The sequence below is a fragment of the Erinaceus europaeus genome, chromosome 12, assembly GCF_950295315.1.
Source record: "Erinaceus europaeus chromosome 12, mEriEur2.1, whole genome shotgun sequence".
In the NCBI taxonomy this organism is placed as follows: domain Eukaryota; kingdom Metazoa; phylum Chordata; class Mammalia; order Eulipotyphla; family Erinaceidae; genus Erinaceus; species Erinaceus europaeus.
In genome coordinates, this window is record NC_080173.1 from 15,542,396 (window position 1) to 15,558,502 (window position 16,107).

The window sequence follows — 16,107 nt, forward strand, 5'->3', positions numbered from 1 at the left end:
ACTACAGACCAATATCTCTGATGAACATAGATGTGAAAATATTGAACAAAATTCTAGCCAACCGGATACAGCAGTGTATCAAAAAGATTGTTCATCATGACCAAGTGGGGTTTATCCCAGGCATGCAAGGTTGGTTTAATATACGTAAATCAATCAATGTGATCCACCACATCAACAAAAGCAAGACCAAAAACCACATGGTCATATCAATAGATGCAGAGAAAGCCTTTGACAAAATACAACATCCCTTTTTGATCAAAACACTAGAAGTTCTTGCCATAGCAATCAGGCAGGAGCAAGGAAAAAAAAAAAAAAAAAAAAAGATCTGTGTACACATATGTTCTTGGCAGCACAATTTGTAATAGCCAAAACCTGGAAGCAACCCAGGTGTCCAACAACAGATGAGTGGCTGAGCAAGTTGTGGTATATATACACAATGGAATACTACTCAGCTGTAAAAAATGGTGACTTCACCGTTTTCAGCCAATCTTGGATGGACCTTGAAAAAATCATGTTGAGTGAAATAAGTCAGAAACAGAAGGATGAATATGGGATGATCTCACTCTCAGGCCGAAGTTGAAAAACAAGATTAGAAAAGAAAACACAAGTCAAACCTGAAATGGAATTGGCATATTGCACCAAAGTAAAAGACTCTGGGGTTGGTGGGTGGGTTGGTAGAATACAGGTCCATGAAGGATGTGAATGACATAGTGGGGGTTGTATTGTTAAATGGGAAACTGGGGAATGTTATGCATATACAAACTATTGTATTTACTGTTGAATGTAAAACATTAATTCCCCAATAAGGAAATAAATTATATATAAAAAAAACAGGTTCAGTGCAATTTAGGAATCCAAAGTTAACCCTGTAGACAGAACATGCCAAGTTCTTATTACCTCTACTGTTACCACATGCCAAATACAAGATAGCTTGTAATATTGAGATAAGCAAAACAATGGTCTGTAGAGTAGGATACAGAATTGCTGGCATTTCTCTGTATAATTGTCATTATTATTTGTACTACTTTTTTATTAGAGAGGCTGACCAGAGCACTGTTCATCTATGGCTTATGGTGGTATAGGGGATTGAACTTGGAACTTTGGAGCCTCAAGCATTAAAATCTTTTTTTTTTTTTTAATTTATAGTCCTTTTTGTTGCCCTTGTTTTATTGTTATTGATTTCATCGTTGTTGGATAAAACAGAGAAATGGAGGAGGGGAAGACGGGGGGGGGGGGAGAGAAAGACAGACACCTGCAGACCTGCTTCATCGCATGTGAAGCGACTTCCCTGCAGGTGGGGAGCCAGGGGCTCAAATTGGGATCCTCACACTGGTCCTTGCGCTTTGCGCCACCTGAGCTTAACCCACTGCCGCTACCACCCGACTCCCCATTAAAGTCTTGTTTCTATAACTATTATGCTACCCCCCAACCCATCATTATTTTCAAGTTCAGATGTGAGGTTCTTAGTTTGAGTCCTAGCATCAGATGCTATAGTGATGTTCTGGTTCTCTCCCCAAGAATTTTTTTTTTTTAAATAATTGCCTTTATGAAGAAAAACAGGGACTGGGAAGACAGCAAAGTAGCTATGTAAGATGTTCATGCTTAAGGCTCTGAATCCCCAGCATCACCATAAACCAGATTTGCTTTGGGTAGTGGTGCTCTGGTAAAAAAAAAAAAATCAAAGTAACAAGTTTCCAGTTTATGATGTAATGAAAAAAAGGATAAAAAACTAAAACCCTAGGGGTTGGGCGGTAGCACAGTGGGTTAAACACAGGTGGCGCAAAGCATAAGGACTGGGGTAAGGATCCTGGTTCAAGGCCCCTGGCTCCCCACCTGCAGGGACGTCGCTTCACACAAAATCTGAGCTAAAAAAAAAAAAAGCCCACAACTTCTAGTTCATTTTCAAATAGACAAAGTAAACTGAAAAAAGACTAGAATGGAATCCACATGGTCTCCTACTTAGTTTTTTTTGCTCTCTACCAGAACAGTGCACATAGTGGTGACACATTGATAATGTCAACTCATTCCCATCTATTTTGTGCAAAAAAATAAAAAAGGAAATGCAATGAAATAAAAAAACTTAAAACCACCCCACAAGACAATGGTATACACTCATTCTACATGGGCAAATAGCCGGATTATGCATCTTATTCCCATTCAGTCCTTCCTATTCGGTCCTCTAGACTCACAAATGTCATTAATAACCTATTGTGCAGCAACATGTACAAACAGCAGAGAACCCAGAGTTGGCAACAGAACCCATCCTGTTCACTTGGGGGCAGTTCCATACTTAACTATACAGGTATGTGACAGGATGACTAAAGACAGTTGTTGAGGGCATGTGCAGTCAGTACCACAAGAAACTTAATACAGGGCATGTATGGATCTTGTCAGAAACCAGGTTGGAGAAGTCCTACAAAGAACCACTTGTCCACTCAACTCAGACACAGTCTTGTCATATTCCCACGTACTGTCTCTCCCTACACATCAGGAGAGTTGTGTGGATCCTGAATTATCTGAGGTCAATCAGGCAGCTGAGGCTATGGGAACTGTTATGACAAAATAATTCCACACATAAAGATATCCTTCTAATTTATATTTTATTGCATTATGAAAATAATACATTTATTTGGCAAAGTAATCTAGGATCCAAGTTGAAATAAAATTCTGAAGTGTACTGATTAATGTGAACTATTAGATGTGTTCTAATCAATACATACTAGCATTTTTATTGTCAGTAATCCAGTAAGCCTAATTAAAATAGTTTCAGATGAAATTACAAGGTGTAATTAACACAAATCTCAAGAGTGAAAGTGATTCATTTTGATCTGAGTCAACGTTATTTAAGAAATTCCTGTTCAGAAGATATATGGAAACACTATTCAAATTTAATTTCTTTGGTTCTATACAAGTTGCATTTTTATCCTTGCCATAAATTACATTTCTCATAATCAAACACTAGCAGTTTTATTCTACCCAAGAACCTGTATAAGTAAACTAGAACATTACATTACATTTACATTATCTGAAAAGTGCTGATTTACAAATGCAAAAGAAACCAAAAAAGAAAAAAAAACAAAAACATGCCTATCTACACAAGCAAAGTACTCTTAAGTCCTCATGCTTTAACAGACCCTATCTACTGGCCCAGAATTTCTGGGATGTCTTTCCAAGCTCCTGGTAGGACAATTCCTCTGCTCTGTCCACACCTTTAAAAGATGTAATTAAACTCTATGAAGAGATTAAAAAAGAATCAGCATTTAAAATGACATTTTCTACTACTTATTTCTGCTGTTGTATTTCCAGAACTTAGAATTTTGTACTAGTCTTTCTCCCACTTTTTAAAAGTGTTAAGAATATTACAAATATTCTCACTTTTATCATTAGCATTTCAAATTCTTTTTACATAATAGGTTCAAAGTTAAAGACAGAAAATGGGATGGAGTAATGCTTTGCCATGTGCAAAACCCCGATTGAGCCAAATCCCCACTGCATTGAAGGAAGCTTCAGTGTTGTGGACTCTTACTCTCTCTGCCTCACTGCCCCTCTCTAAAATAAGGAAGGCAAGAACTTAAAAACTAAGCTTAAAAGGGAGAAAATAGGGCCTTTCATCAAGTTGGGTCTCCATCCATCTAGATCTTTTAACTTTTGCCCATGTGTTAAGAGGAACGTGCCTATAATTAACTGGTCTTTAAAAATGAAACAAATTAGTTTCTACTACAGTTGACGTTTTCTTTGCCAAAGTATGTGCACCTTTGCATATTTGTTAAAATTTTCTTCCAAATGGATATCAGTATTTTAAAGCAGGTGAACACAGTGTCCTAGTTTAACAAAAGAATTCCACTTACCCTAAAGATATTCCAGGAGCATTCTACAATTATCTGTATGAACAGCAACAATTCTGATCTATGATCAACATAGGAGTATCTAATAAATATCGCAACTACCAAACTATAGATTAAAATGCAGATCTCTCATAGAGTTAAGGGATGGCATTTTGGTATGTTCACCATTATTATACTTTATTTAATAAAGAAATACATTCGTCCTTGCAAAAACAGCAATTGCAAGTTTACAAATAAAACCACAGACCACAAAGTCATGATGCTAAATCGTCAGTTTATAACCAACAAAAATAAATCTGTTTACAAATGGTCCATGGCACAACTAAAAAAAAAAAAAAAAAAAAAAAAAAAAAAAGGTCATAGGACCTCAATGAGTAGGTTTATTGACAATAATTACATAAATATTCTAAAAGGAAAAATCCTAAATTTCTCAACCTCAACTGTCTAAATTCTATTCTCATTGGCAAAATATTCAACCAAAAAAAAAAAAAGTGGTAGGTCACTACAAATGTCACATTTAAATTTTGATTCATTTTAACATCGTTTGGAAAAACACTTAAAAATGTTTGATTTTTTTTTTTAATCACCTTCATGGGTACAGTAAGTCAAGATTTAGTTTTTATTTCAATTAACAGACATATTCACAAATAGATCGCCCAGCTGCTGTGAACCTGACAGGCAGGTCAGTCAGTAGTATATTTATTACTCTATAAATATCAACAGAGCCAGATCATTTGGGTATTTTTCCTCAGAGTAATTTAAGTAGTCAAAATGTAAAACTTGTGGTTGCCACCCAAATCACCCCGAAGCAAATGATACAGTATCATAAATTTTTTGCAGTTTTATAAGTTCATAAATGTATGTCAAGTATTTATAAATTTTAAAGGGATTATTTCATATTTTGATAAAAATGTACTCAAATATTTCATAACATTACTATTTATTGCTTTATATGAATACTGTATTTGAAAGCCCAAGCATTCAGTTTACACACAGAATTATACAATTATATACCGCTTTACAAAGGCAGTGAACACATTACACTCTACAAAATCTACTTTACAGAAATTTAAAAATTCTAAATATCAAAAGGTACAGCTGAAGAAACAGGTATAAATTTGGCAGCCAGTCATTTGAACAGGGAAGTTGTAGTTTGTATGACTTTAAATATGTGAATTTGAAAATATTGAGTTTTGAGTAATCATTGTGCTTTGTGTTGATCTGAAAAATATAACACTGGCTGTCAAAGAAGCATGTTCAAAAATATTTAATTCACTTCAAAATGTCATACAAATTATGGTGGTTTCTATGCACCCCTAAAGCTTCAATCACTTAGCTCTGGTACATTACTAAAGGAATATATTAATTCTTCCAGTACAGCGGTGTTTCATACCATTGACATTTGCATACTATTAGAATAATTTAGGAGGAAATGTGTTAATATTCACAATGTTCAGAAAAGCAAGCAAAAGGTAAAGGAACCTGCCTAGTTCTTCTGAGATGGTTTCATGTCAGCTTTGTATGCATTCATTCTACAAAACAGTAAGCTAACATTTGAACACAATTTCCAAGATAAAGCACATTTTCTTATAAATAATGAAGTCTTTTTCTCAGGCACCTCAGAAGTATACAAAAGAATATTAGTTTGAGTGTATCTCTTGGAATGTGTTTGACCAGGTATTTAAACAGACTTAAGGGTTTCACAAGGGCCAGATTTTATTTAAATTCTCAGAAGATTAAAAAAAAAAAACTTGTCTTCTGAAAGAGGTGAACTCAATCATTACCAATAGAAAAAGTATCCACTGTATTCATCTCTTATAGAAACAGAAAAATATAACATTTTCCCCCTTAGAATAATATATATATTTATACATATATATATGTTATGTATATATGACTTAAAGTTCCATTGTACACAGTCAAACAATAAAATCTGGAAACCAACATGAAGCCCCTATAATTCACTTGTTAAAATGCTGAACGTATGACCAAAATATGAAAACTGCTAAAGATGTCAGAAAGACTTAAGAAAAAAAGCCTTCTTGCATATGTATAAACTAAATATGATCTTCAAAATTATAATTATTACCTTCCAGTTTAAAAACTTTAATTCTAATTTTTTATTTAAAAATCTATACACAAACCACTGATTTGACCAGACCCTCCCTACCCCACCCTACCCCACCAAAAAGGCCAGCAGTAAGCAGGACCCCAGAATGTCTGATAGTCACAGTTCTGACATGTACAACTCTTAGGATTTATCCCATAAAGTACTTTATTTTACAACCTGCTTCTCTTGTAAAACTAAAGGTCCACTTTATTACATCAAAGTTTTATACAGTGTAAAACCAAAAACTGTATGTAACATACTGCATCTAAATGTCCTTAAATAGTTAGTCTTGTTCCATTGGTTCATCTGTGGTTTCATCATTGTTTCCCATAGAGGATTCTGGAAGAGCCTCTCCAGTTTTACTGGAATTGGATCCTGCTATGTCTTCTGTTTCGTGACTATCAGAACCACTACTTACAGGGCCTGTGTTTTCACTATCTTCAGAATGCAAAGCTTTCTCAGGTCGAGCCAGATCAGACTCCTCCATTTGATCATTTCCCGCGGAAGTCTCTTCCTTCACAGTTAAGGCATCGTCAGTTTCTTTTTCTTGATTTTTTCGTTCTGGGATCATTTCTCTTGATGTCATAAAAGACTCTAAAAATAAGCAAACGTTGTTGTAGTTAAATTTTATTCTTAAAATACTTCCAATTTAAGTTTCATGAATTCTGATATTCTAAAGTTGAAATCATATCCCCTGAAACTCAGCAGCAACTACATACAGGTGGGAGAAAAGCCTAAATCAGTATTATAAGGAATTCCATTATGCTAAATCCTTTCATGCCCAGAGGGGGGGAAAAGTGTAAGAATTTGAGGATCTCCTTATTCCACCCTTTTAAGGTCTCTAAATACCTTCTTCTTCCTCTTCATCCTCTTCTTCATCTTCTTCCATACAGTGTTGCCTGGGACAATTACTTTCTTTGTCTTTATCCTGAGACGAAGATGATGCTTCTGTTTCTTCCACCGTAACTGAAGAAACTTCACTGGAAGCTGTTTGACTGGCTGTCTCTCTGACATCGCTTTCCTTGTCAAACCTGAGTCTTTTTACCTCGTGCCCCTCAGGTTCTATAGTATCTCCATCTGGATGCTTGTTTTTTACAGGGCTCGAAGAAGAACCTTCGGATTCAGCTGTCAGAGAGTCACTGTAAATGATGTTCAAAGTGTCATCAATAAAAGTGCTTCCTTAAACAACAGCAGCAGCAGCAATAATAACTACAACAATAAAAATTTTTTTAAAAAGGGCAACAAAAGGGAAAATAAATAATAAATATAAATAAAATTTAAAAATGGGAGTTGGATGGTAGCGCAGTGGGTTAAGCGCACATGGCGCGAAGTGCAAGGACCGGCGTTAAGTATCTGGGTTCAAGCCCCTGGCTCCCCACCTGCAAGGGGAGTTGCTTTACAAGCGGTGAAGCAAGTCTGTAGGTGTCTATCTTTCTCTCCCCATCTTCCCCTCCTCTCTCCATTTCTCTCTATCCAACAACGATGACAACAACAGCAGCAATAATAACTACAGTAAAAAAAAAAAGGGCAACAAAAGGGAAAATAATAAAATTTTAAAAGTGCTTCCTTCAACTCCCACATTTTCTTTATTAAAGTCTAATCACTTTTTAAAATGTATTTCAGTGTTAAAAGTTAAACTGTAATATTTAGACAAAGAAAAACTCGAGAATAATTTCCAGGGGACCTCAGCTAGATTATATTTCCCACTAGAGACTACTCAACAAGTTATAAGGCTTTCTGTTCAGTTTATTAGTTAAAACTACAAGGGTTTCAAATAGATACACTAATTTAACCTCCCTGTAATGTAACTCAGATAAACAGATATTTTGCTATGATCTATAATGAAAAAGTAAACTGTGCTATCTTATTCACAAATTTCAACTCATTTACAATTATTTTTAGTAACTTACAAAAGAAAAAAATAAAACCCATCGTGACCTTATTTTTGTAAGATCCTATTATAATCTCAAATTAGCACTTCAAAATCTTTTCTATGCTCATGTATTGTGCACGTGTATCAAAACCTCCTAACCCACAGAATAGTGAATGAGTGCTAAAAACATTAACTTTTTTAAAGGCTTGTTTTAAAATACAAATTCCATACAAACCTGTGGTTTTTGTCCTCATTTTTTTGTAAACTTGAATCTTTGCTGTCAGTGCTCTCAGGTAAGCCATTTGTAGCCATTGGGACTGACAAAGAAACCTTTGGTCGAGCAAGTGGCCTGGGTGTTCCAGGCCCATTTATATTAGACCTATGGTTAAGATAAATGAATGTCATTTCTCCATTTTTGCAAAAAGTCATTCTTCCTGGGCTGGGGAGACAGCATAATGGTTATGCAAAAGACTTTCATGCCAGAAGCTCTGAGGTCTCAGGTTTAATCCCCAGCACCACCATAAAGCAAACCTGATCAGTGCTATGTATGTATATAATATATAAACATATTCAAAAAGTCATTTTTCCAAAGCCTTATTTAAATGAATAAATCATGTTAACATTCGTTCATCTGTAACTCTTACAGATTCATGAGGCTTTTAATTAATTCTGTTTAGGTCTGGGAGATGTTGCGCCTGAGGCTCCATGGTCTCAAGTTTAATCCCCCTAAGACAGAATTGAGCAGTGGTCTGGTGAAGGAGGAAAAAAGTCAAGTTAAATTATGTTTTTCTAGGGGGTAGATAGCATAATGGTTATGCAAACAGACTTCCATGCCTGAGGCTCCAAAGTCTCAGGTTCAAACCCCAGCACCACCATAAGCCAGAGCTGAGCAGTGCTCTGGTAAAAACAAACAAACAAAAAACAGTCAACAATATATTTTTTAAAAAATTATGTTTTTCTTGGGCAAAGTGCAAGGACCAGCATAAGGATCCCAGTTTGAGGCCCCAACTCCCCACCTGCAGGGGAGTCGATTCACAAGCAGTAAAGCAGGTCTGTAGGTGTCTATCTTTCTCTCCCCGTTTTCCCCTCCTCTCTCCATTTCTCTCTGTCCTATCCAACACCAACAACAACATCAATAACCACAACAATGTTAAACAACAAGGGCAACAAAAAAGGGGAAATAATTTTTTTTTAAATTTATGTTTTTTTCATGTCTTCCAAGGAATGTTGAATTAAAAAAAAAAATCATATTGAACCTAGAACTCAAAAATAGGAAAATATACCTCTCTCCTTCTCATGATAAGGGGGCTGGCAGTGGTGTGCCCAGTAAAGTGTGCATAAATTACTATAAGTGACAACCTATGCTCAGAGCCCTTGGTCCCCTTCTTGGGTGGAGGGGAGATACTTCGTGAGTGGTGGAGGGGTGCTACAGATATCACTCTTTTCTCCAGCAGAAACAGAAAGCAACACAGGAGGTGGTACAATGGATAAAGCACTGGACTCAAAAGTATGAGCTTAATCCCTGGCATCAAATATGTCTGAGTGATGCTCTGGTATGCTAGCCCCTCCCCTTTGGTGCATGCCCCATACATAAAAAATTAAACCTGAACATTTAAAATAGTAGTAAAATAAAGAAAACCAGAGGGGGTGAGGGAAGAGGAGAAAATGGCCACTGGGCACTAAAGCTGTTGGCAGGCACTGAGCTCCAGTAATAACACTGGCAGTGAAAGCTAAACAAGAACAAACCCTCAAAATGATCTTACCTTTCAGTATAGCTTGGTGAATTTCCAGGAAACATCACACCATTCATTCGATTTAAACTACTGGAATTGTTTTTCCTATAGGAGAGAGAGAGTAATGGACTGACTTAGTTCTTTAAGTTTGATAATACGCATCTGATTTTTTAATCTCATTATCAGACAATCAAATATAGACTTCTAATAACCAAGAACTTACACAGGAATTAACTATCATAGGATATTAGTATCCCTATTTAACAGTATGTGTAAAAGCTCTTAAACTCGCTACTTTTTTAAAATGAAAAACAGCCTTTTAAAAAAATATTTATTTATTCCCTTTGTTTCCCTTGTTTTTTATTGTTGTAGTTATTACTGTTGTTGTTGTTGGATAGGACAAAGAGAAATGGAGAGGAGAGGAATACAGAGAGGGGGAGAGAAAGATAAGACACCTGCAAACCTGCTTCACCGCCTATGAAGCAATTCCCCTGTAGGTGGGGAGCAGGGGGCTTGAACCGGGATCTTTACGCCAGTCCTTGCGCTTTGCATCACCTGCGCTTAACCTGCTGCGCTACCGCCCCCCCCTAAAAAAAAAAAAAAAAAACAGCTATTTTAACCTTAAGCCAGCAGGAGGCACCCAGGGAGAAGCTATTGGCATCCAATAGAGGTCAGAGGATACCGCCTGAACCTGTTATTTTCTATCAAGGTTATTAACAGTACTTTTAAAGAATGTGCATCAAACGGGGACTTTTAACTTGTTAAATATATCTTAAAACCTAGAAATACTTTTCCACCATGGAAAAGAATGGCAGTAAGCGGCTATTCCAAACCTAGGAGTTATTCTAGAGAAATTCAAAGGATCTAGGTTGAGATCATTTCACTACTGCAATAATACACAAACCCAACAAAACCAGTGTAGTAAATCACAATCTATCTTATTTCTTTATTACCAGAGCACTGCTAAGCTCTGGTTATGGTGGTGCTGGGGACTGAAATGTGGGACTTTTGGTGCTTTAGGCATGAAAGCCTTTTGCATAGCCCTTCTGCTATCTCCTCTTCAGTCCAAATCATTCATGAAAGTCTCTTTACTGGAAAATATATAGGCAACAAATGGTTTGGTAATACCCTACTACTTTGGGGCATAGGGAATGGATCCCACATTATTACGTATTTTACAATGCTTAGTTACCAAAAAAAATGCAACTTGTTTAATTAGAATATACTAGAAATAGACAATTTACTTACTCTGAGGATGGATGAACACAGCTAACCACCATCACATTCTGCAATAACAAAAATTGTTTATTGAGCAAGAAAAAGCACTGTGAGGTGTCAACTTTTGATTTCAATTTCTCAAAATCACCTGGGTAAGTTTTCACTTATCCTAATTTTACTAAGAGGAAAGTGACTTAAAACAATAAAAGACCAATATCAGGACCAGGTGGTGGCGCACCGGGTGAAGCACACATTGCCTGGTGTAATAAGCCAGGTTCAAGTACCCAGTCCCCACCTGCAGGGGGGGAAGCTTCATGAGTGGTCAAACAGTGCTACAGGTCTCTCTCTCTCTCTCTACTTCCCTCCCTCCCTCCTCTTTCTCTCTCCCCCCACTCCTCTCAATTTCCCTATCCTATCAAAAATAAAAGTGGAAGAAAAAAAATGGGTGAACAAAGGCTGCTGGAAGAAGTAGATTCATTGTGCAGCACCAAGGCACAGCAATAACCATGTAGGCAATTAAAAAAAAAAAAAAAAAAAACCCAAAGATCAAGACCTAGTAGTCTACTTCAGTATGTCCACATTATTTAAAAAGCATCTTTATTTAGGATAGAGATGAGAGAAGTTGAGAGGTATGCGACACTATTTCACTGCTTGTGAAGCTTACCCCCTGCAGGTGAGGACAAGGGGCTTGAACCCTACGCACCATAATGTGTGCATTCAACCAGTGCACCACCACCTAGCCTCTCTCATATTTTTTCTTTAAGTACTTTGAAGCTCTGACATATATAGCAGAGCTGAATCATGGTCCTATTTTATGTAACACCAACCCCCCAAAATATCTAAAAAATTTAAGTCTGTAAATTTAGCCTAATGTATTTTCTTACAAAACAGTGCTTAATGATTAGCAACATACCACTGAAGACATTCAAATCTTAAAAAAAAAAAAAAAAAGAGGGGGGGGGGATGGTCCAGGAGGCGATACAATGGATAATCATTTGGCTCTCAAGAATAAGATCCTGAGCTCAATTCCCAGCAGCATATGTACCAGAGTGATGTCTGGTTCTTTCTCCCTGATTAATAAAGGCAATCATTAAGGGGGGGGGGGAGTGGTAGTGCACCTGATTAAGCAAACACATTACCATGTACTGGGTTTGAGCCCACAGTCCCCACTTATCAAGAGGACACCTCATGAATAGTGAAGCAGGTCTACAGGTCCTTCTTTCTCTCTATCTCAAGATCTTCCCTTTTCCTCTCAATTTCTCTCTGTCCTATGAAATAAAAAGGAAAAAAAAAAAAAGCCACCAGAAGTAGATTCTTCATGCAGGCACCAAGCCCCCATGGTAACGCTGGTAGCAAAAATAAATAAATAAATAAAAATAGACACTTCTGGATAATAACTTTATCAATAGTCAATACTCACTAAAATCTTATTAGGAGGAAGAACATGTGTTTTGTACTAAATCTTCCTTGCAGATCTATTATGTACATTTTACAGGTGAGGAAACTAAGACTTGGGTCAAGTAACTGGTTCATAGTGGCATGTCTGTGACACCTGTGGCCCTGATTAGACAGCAGGGTTAAGCCTGTGATACTGATATTTTTTTTTTGGGGGGGGGGTCTCTTCATTCAATGATTAAAAAAAAGTTGTTGGACTGGAAAATAAGTACCAACAAACATCTGCTTCCTTTCATAAAGGAATCATGCTAAGGGAATGGAAGTTCAACAAGACACATTAGTATTGTAAATCACTAATGATTTTTAAGAAACTGCTGGGCAAATGCTGGAGAGGTTGTGGGGTCAAAAGAACCCTTCTATACGGCTGGTGGGAATGTCAATTGGTCCAACCTCTGTGGAGAACAGTCTGGAGAACTCTCAGAAGGCTAGAAATGGACCTACCCTATGATCCTGCAATTCCTCTCCTGGGGATAGATCCTAAGGAACCCAACACATCCATCCAAAAAGATCTGTGTACACATATGTTCTTGGGAGCACAATTTGTAATAGCCAAACCTGGAAGCAACCCAGGTGTCCAACAACAGATGAGTGGCTGAGCAAGTTGTGGTATATATAACACAATGGAATACTACTCAGCTGTACACCGATTTCAGCCGATCTTGGATGGACCTTGAAAAATTCATGTTAAGTGAAATAAGTCAGAAACAGAAGGATGAATATGGGATGATCTCACTCTCAGGCCGAAGTTGAAAAACAAGATCAGAAAACACAAGTAGAACATGAAATGGAATTGGTATATTGTACCAAAGTAAGAGACTCTGGGGTGGGTGGGTGGAGAGAATACAGGTCCAAGGATTCAGAGGACCTGGTGGGGGTTGTATTGTTATATGGGAAACTGGGGAATGTTATGCATGTACAAACTATTGTATTTACTGTTGAGTGTAAAACATTAATTCCCCAATAAGGAAATAAAAAAAAAAAAGAAATGGCTGGGGCCAGGCGGTGGTGCACCTGATTAAGCGCATACATCACAATGCATAAGGTCCCAGGTTCAAGCCCCTGGTCCCCACCTGCAGGGGGAAAGCTTCACAAGTGGTGAAGCAGGACTGCAGGTGTCTATGTCTTCCTCTCCCTATCTTCCCAAATCCTCTCAAATTCTCTGTATCTCTATCCAATAATAACTATTTAAAAAAAAAAACTGCTCCAAATTGAATTTGAGTTGTAACCTTAAAAAATCAAAGTTGGGAGTTGCTTTTTTGTTTGTTTTTGATTTGTTTTCTTTTGTTTTTTGCCTCCAGGGTTATGGCTGGGGCTTAATGCCTGCACTATGAATCCACTGCTCCTGGAGGCCATCTTCCCCGTTTTGTTGCCCTTGTTGTTCCCATTGCTGCTGTTGTTGAGACAGGACAGAGAGAAAACAAGAGATGGGGAAGACAGAGGGGAGGAAAGACAGACACCTGCAGACCTGCTTCACTGCTTGTGAAGCGACCCGTCTGCAGGTGGGGAGCCGGGGGTTGAACCAGGACTCTTATGTCAGTCTGTGCACTTTGTGCCATGTGTGCCTAACCCGCTGAGCTACCACCTGGCCCCTGTATTTTTTAAGCTCAATCACCAACTGGGTTAACTAGCAACTTCTCTAATGCTACTACTACCTTTCTCTTTCATTCACACTTTCTTCATTTGCTCACACTAGTAACTTTGTTCGCTTTTTTCCTTTGTTCAGAAAGTCATTTATTCTTTTTCCTTTATTACTAACTCCCTTCACACACAAATGAAATCTGAATTTGATTTGAATTTGATTAGAATTAGATTAGAATTTTTCACATCAATGAATTTCCAAAATTGTGTGTCCCTTAACACAACAGCGGAAAGAAAATTAACTACATGAATAAACAAGCTTGTGAAACATTAGCATTAAAATATCAATCACTGAACTTCCAGAATAATAGGATGTCAGACACTACAAATTTCCAAGAGGCAACATGCTTTTCCCAAACTCTAGTTGTCCAGTCATTAAATCTGTCTTAGGCACTGAGAAGACAATCTGGAAAAGACTGAGAAACCTAATCAAGAAAAGGAGCTCGTAACAGATCTTTTTTTTTTTTTTTTTGGTCAGTCAATATTAGCTTTTATTTTACATGAAACAAGAGCAACAGATGCAGTGAGTCAGATCTTAACTTGGTATACTTTTCTGGAGTCTATTTAAATTATTTTGTCTTGGGAGTAGGGCGGTAATGCAGCGGGTTAAGCACACGTGGTACAAAGTGCAAGTACCAGCAAAAGGATCCTGGTTCGAGCCCCCGGCTCCCCTCCTGCAGGGGAGTCGCTTCACAAGCGGTGAAGCAGGTCTGCAGATGTCTCTCTTTCTCTCCCCCCGTCTTCCCCTCCTCTCTCCATTTCTCTCTGTCCTATCCAACAATGACAACAACAATAATAACTACAACAATAAAACAACAAGGGCAACTTGCAAAAGGGAGTACGTAAATTAAAAAAGTTAAAAAAAGAAAAAAATTAATTTGTCTTTTTTATATTCTATTTACTTATTTTGGAGAGCCAGAGAGAAGTTGAGAGTGAAAGGGTAGATAAAAGGGGAAGAAAGTAGTATTCCATTGTGTATATATACCACAACTTGCTCAGCCACTCATCTGTTGTTGGACACCTGGGTTGCTTCCAGGTTTTGGCTATTACAAATTGTGCTGCCAAGAACATATGTGTACACAGATCTTTTTGGATGGATGTGTTGGGTTCCTTAGGATATATCCCCAGGAGGGGAATTGCAGGATCATAGGGTAGGTCCATTTCTAGCCTTCTGAGAGTTCTCCAGACTGTTCTCCACAGAGGTTGGACCAATTGACATTCCCACCAGCAGTGCAGGATGGTTCCTTTGACCCCATACCCTCTCCAGCATTTGCTGCTGTTACCTTTTGTGATGTATGACATTCTCACAGGAGTGAAGTGATATCTCATTGTTGTCTTGATTTGCATTTCTCTGACAATCAGAGAAATGTGGTATATATACACAATGGAATACTACTCAGCTGTAAAAAATGGTGACTTCACCGTTTTTAGCCGATCTTGGATGGACCCTGAAAAAATCATGTTGAGTGAAATAAGTCAGAAACAGAAGGATGAATATGGGATGATCTCACTCTCAGGCCGAAGATGAAAAACAAGATTAGAAAAGAAAACACAAGTCGAACCTGAAATGGAATTGGAGTATTACACCAAAGTAAAAGACTCTGGGGTGGGTGGGTGGGTGGGTGGGGAGAATACAGGTCCATGAAAGATGATGAATGACACAGTGGGGGTTGTATTGTTAAATGGGAATCTGGGGAATGTTATGCATGTACAAACTATTGTATTTACTGTTGAATGTAAAACATTAATTCCCCAATAAAGAAATAAATTATTAAAAAAAGGGGGGGGGAGAAAGATGCTCGTAAGGCTTTCCCCTTGCAGGTGGGGGCTAGGGGTTTGAGCTGTAACAGGTCTGCTCAACCAGGTACACCACCACCTGGCCCTTAAATTACAGTGGATATCATTTTAGCACTAAGATACCTTTTCTACTCCTCTGAGAAATTTGTCTGTTCCTGTATAGTTTCTCCTTGGATCTGTTAGCAGTTCACATAGTCGCTGAATAGTAAAAGGGATACTGCAAAAGAAAGTAATTTTACAGTTTAAGATAATTATCAAGAGAATTAGTAACTTTACTTATTAGTCTTATTATTTTAAAAAGTTTTATCTAGTCACTCTTGTGTTAAATCACAAAAGGAATTGGGTGAGTACTTAAAAATAGGACAATAATCACACCTAATCAGCAAGAAAACAATTCCCATCCTTGCCTTAACGTTTAAAAAAAGCACAAATAAAAGA

The 16,107-nt window shown here is 37.5% G+C and overlaps 1 protein-coding gene across 3 annotated transcripts in view; it reads right to left on the reverse strand.

Annotated features, from left to right (window-relative positions):
- Nucleotides 1–2,581: 2,581 nt before the first annotated feature.
- The window catches only part of PPP4R2 (protein phosphatase 4 regulatory subunit 2), a 43,563-nt gene continuing 30,037 nt past the window's right edge, over nt 2,582–16,107 (reverse strand). For all 3 annotated transcript variants that reach the window (XM_007535560.3, XM_007535561.3, XM_060202858.1), the window contains 6 exons: nt 15,793–15,886; nt 10,810–10,847; nt 9,592–9,666; nt 8,064–8,207; nt 6,805–7,094; nt 2,582–6,549 (listed from right to left, as the gene is read on the reverse strand). In XM_007535560.3, coding sequence (XP_007535622.1) covers nt 6,239–6,549; nt 6,805–7,094; nt 8,064–8,207; nt 9,592–9,666; nt 10,810–10,847; nt 15,793–15,886 — 952 coding nt within the window. In that variant the 3' untranslated portion in view covers nt 2,582–6,238. The remainder of the gene's footprint in view (nt 6,550–6,804; nt 7,095–8,063; nt 8,208–9,591; nt 9,667–10,809; nt 10,848–15,792; nt 15,887–16,107) is intronic.